Source organism: Eutrigla gurnardus, assembly GCF_963514095.1.
Source record: "Eutrigla gurnardus genome assembly, chromosome: 2".
In the NCBI taxonomy this organism is placed as follows: domain Eukaryota; kingdom Metazoa; phylum Chordata; class Actinopteri; order Perciformes; family Triglidae; genus Eutrigla; species Eutrigla gurnardus.
This window is the reverse complement of record NC_139916.1, coordinates 24,609,047-24,612,589: the sequence shown is the minus strand read 5'-3', so window position 1 is coordinate 24,612,589 and position 3,543 is coordinate 24,609,047. Positions and strand designations below refer to the sequence as shown.

The 3,543-nt window shown below is 45.7% G+C and overlaps 1 protein-coding gene across 1 annotated transcript in view; it reads right to left on the bottom strand.

Moving 5' to 3' along the window:
- The window catches only part of LOC311033251 (Krueppel-like factor 15), a 13,110-nt gene extending 11,013 nt beyond the window's left edge, over positions 1 to 2,097 (bottom strand). The window contains exons 1-2 of the mRNA XM_084040528.1: positions 1,914 to 2,097; positions 1 to 648 (exon numbers count right to left, since the gene is read on the bottom strand). The exon at positions 1 to 648 is cut by the window's left edge and continues 837 nt beyond it. Coding sequence (XP_083896654.1) covers positions 1 to 413 — 413 coding nt within the window. The 5' untranslated portion in view covers positions 414 to 648; positions 1,914 to 2,097. The remainder of the gene's footprint in view (positions 649 to 1,913) is intronic.
- Positions 2,098 to 3,543: the final 1,446 nt, after the last annotated feature.

Below are 3,543 nucleotides of genomic sequence, written 5' to 3'. Positions count from 1 at the left end.
GCCTCCACATTGGACCAGGTGAGGAAGTCAAAATGTTCCTCCTTCACGGGTTCCCGTTTGGAGGGCTCATCTCTCCTTGAGTCCCAGAAGAATGTGGATAAGGGTGTCGGTTCCACAGACTCTGCCAGCACAACGTTGGCACCTCCTAGTGAGGCCTGGGACAGCAGGTGATCCAGGATGCTGTCCTGGCTCTCGGCACTAGAGTTGCTGTCGTAGCTGGAGCTGAGCACCTGGGAGTCCGGGCTGGAACAGGAGCGAGGGCTGGACGAATCGCTTAGGTCGTCCTCCGAAAATGGGGACGGCATCACCTGGTAGGAGCCCAGGTCCATCACCATGGCAGACCGCCGGTAGGCCTGCAGAGAGCCACTGTAAGGAAGAAAAGTCCCCTCGCCAACGGGGGAGTTATCTCCCATCCCTGAATGGTGCCAAACGGCTGTCTCTGGACTCAGAGTCTGTGTTTAGGGTGATTTGCAAGATAATTATTCCTCGTGCTGCTGGGAAAGTTGGGCCAAACAGACCCAGGTCACCGAGGCCACGCTCACCCGGGCGAGATAGTAAAACACCTGGTGTTTCTCTCTCGCGGTGGAAAAAGTCAGCGTCGCTGGAACACGTTTACAATCCAAGGTCTCCAGCCAGGATACAGCGTATCTAAATAGAAATAAACAGACAGTGAGAAGTCTTTCTCATCCCACGGGTGCACGTGCAGCTGAAATTCAAAAGGGCTCTAAAAGCGAGAACATCAGGTGATAATATGCGTGTCCTTTAAAAATGTGTCCTCTAAACCATCTGTCGGCCTGCGGGAGACATCACATTCTAAATCGCTGCAGGAGCATTTCAGACTTGCAAATTGATAGTTGAGCCGTCGATTATTGACTGTGATTTAGGAGCAGCCACGTGACAACAGCAGTGGCAGTGAAAAATGACATGACAGAAATCTTTTTTCAACTGTTGCAGCAGTCTTTTTTATGAATCTCCTCTGAGTTGTCTTTCAATAACCTTGTCATATTTGCATGTTAGGCCAATTATTAGTATTAGTAAGCGACTGTTTATTCCCACGTGGTGAACAACAATAATAGTATATTATTTTCCACATTACTTTTTTATAATGACCTATTACAGACTTCACAAGTAGGCCAAGGTTATTTTCCTGGAGCAGGCAGGTCGGTCATTCTCTGCCCCCTTCCTCCGCCCTCCCTATCCAGGGGCCCCTGCGTGGGTCTGAGTGACCGAGAGTAAACCCGGCCAGAGAAAAAAAATCTGTCAACATTATTATCAGAAACACCGCACGGGGCAGCCAGGAGCCACGCGCGTAAATCACCTGCTCTGCTTGTTTACGGGACAATTACAGAGCAGTAAATCAGTCACATCGCTGCCTCTGAAGTCAGGATCCTTAAAAAAAAATGTTTTATAGTCAGTCGTTAGATTTGTGATGACGAAGCGCAGGCTCGTGCGTTAGTGTCGCCTCCTGCGGGGCGCATCAGTACATTTCTACGTATACATTCCTACACAGGCAGGGCCTTGCATGTTTAATCCTGGCTCAAAAAATGTCACATGTGTATAAGCACGTATAACTTCGACACCATCAGATGTTGCAGCATGGACCGGAGAAACTTAAGAAACGCGTCACACGCGCGGCTGCAAACAGGAAACCCAAAAACTCATTCAAAGTGATTCCGGTTACATTCTGCTGTTAAACCGAAGCGTCATAGTAGTGATAATAACGACCCACTACATCGGACCGCGCGCTGTGTTCGCGTGCCCGCCGTGCATAACGCATGAGTAGGCGCGCGTCTCCGCTCTCAACGTAAACATGTTTTCGTCCAGCGCGCTGCAGCATATGGCACCGAGCGGACACACACGCAGCCTGCAGCCCCTCCAACACACCGCCAGATCCAACAAACCTCCGGGTTTACCTTGTTCAGCCAACGCAAACGTAAATCCCAACGCGGTGATGTTTGTATCCGATGCATTCAGTTTAATGCCAGAGCAGGTTTTGCCCTTGAGACTCGCCATGCAGCGGTGGCGGCGGCGGCAGCGTTCAGACTGGCCCGAGCGCTCACTGACTTCTACTATATGAGCGTCACATGACTGGCAGTGTGCGCTGCAGGACCGTAGTGAGAAATAAGAGGCTGCCGCTGAAGGCTCGTCTCCGCTCCGCAGCCTCATTGGTCGCATGTTGGGGGATGGAGGCGGGTCTTCTGCTCCGTCACTCACTCACAGCTTCTGCTGCGTGGAACAACATGCGGGATGCTCCGCTGGAGGGACACAGCTAGTTGGATCCTGTTTTCATGATGAATAACAATAACAGGGGACACGGACAGGTCCACCTGGGTCAGGTGGACTCGCGGACTCCTGTTTTAAGGGGCAGGGTTGAACAACTTTAACAACCGTTTGTAAACACACAACGTCATATTAGATCAGATTCATATGTTTTATGTTTAGACAAATCTCCAAGCTTCCATTCACTGTTAATAGTCTGCGTCATTTGGGGCCAGATGACTTTGTTTAATTGATTTGAACGCGTGCAAATAAATAAAAGGGACCTAAATGTAGTGGGTCAGATGGACTCAGATTCATGTTTTCATTTCACTTTAAAAAAAAAATGAAACCAGATTGGTCCCAATTTGCACACAGTGACAGTTTATAACATAAGATTCATATATCTATGATGTTTTTCATGAAATTCGTTGATCAGTTGAGTTTTATAACACTCAAATCTATGATTCAAACAACCACAAGGGACGTAAAGTTGGTCCAATGAACTCGGGGACATTCATTCAACAACTTTTTTTTTTTTACAAACTGGGATTGGTCCCAGTTTGTAAACACAGTAATTTTATATAAGATCAGATAGACATGAAAATGTATCCCCAAAATTTAGATGTGGTCCGACAGCAGATCGCCTACAAACCTCATGGTGAAAATATTGGTCAGAATTAAAAAAAAAAAAAAATCAAAATACAATCCACCTTACTTTTTCCACAGATGCAGGAATGAGTTCTTACATCAAGGAATATATAAAAGAAGGCAGGTCATTACATTAGGATTCATGCATTTGATTGTAAAAGAGCATCTTTGTTTCCAAAACTAACTTCATCAAACTGTTCATTATATTTAGTAATATTCGGGAGGGCTACTGTTAGGCAACTTTCTCGATAGTGTTTAGATATTTTCTGGTGGTGGCGTGAATCACCAAATTTTAAAAATGTGGAGTTGTACACCGATACTTTCAAAACTTTTGGTTCACTTATTGACATACGGCCTGTAGTGAACAAGACAGATTTTAACGTTGGACAACAGACAGTATATCACCCAAAAATCATCAATTGCATTTATGACAAAATGATCAGAGAAAGACATTGTTCATTTAATTGAATATTGTAGTCACAGTTTTCATAGCTTACTGAGAATAGGCATATCACTGTGTTATTGAATCTCCATTTTACCACAAAGAAGTGGAGATAATGGAGATCAGGTTTTTCTTTGAGAGCCTTTGGGAGTTATTGTGACATTTAAACACGAGTGGCAATCTGAATCACTGTC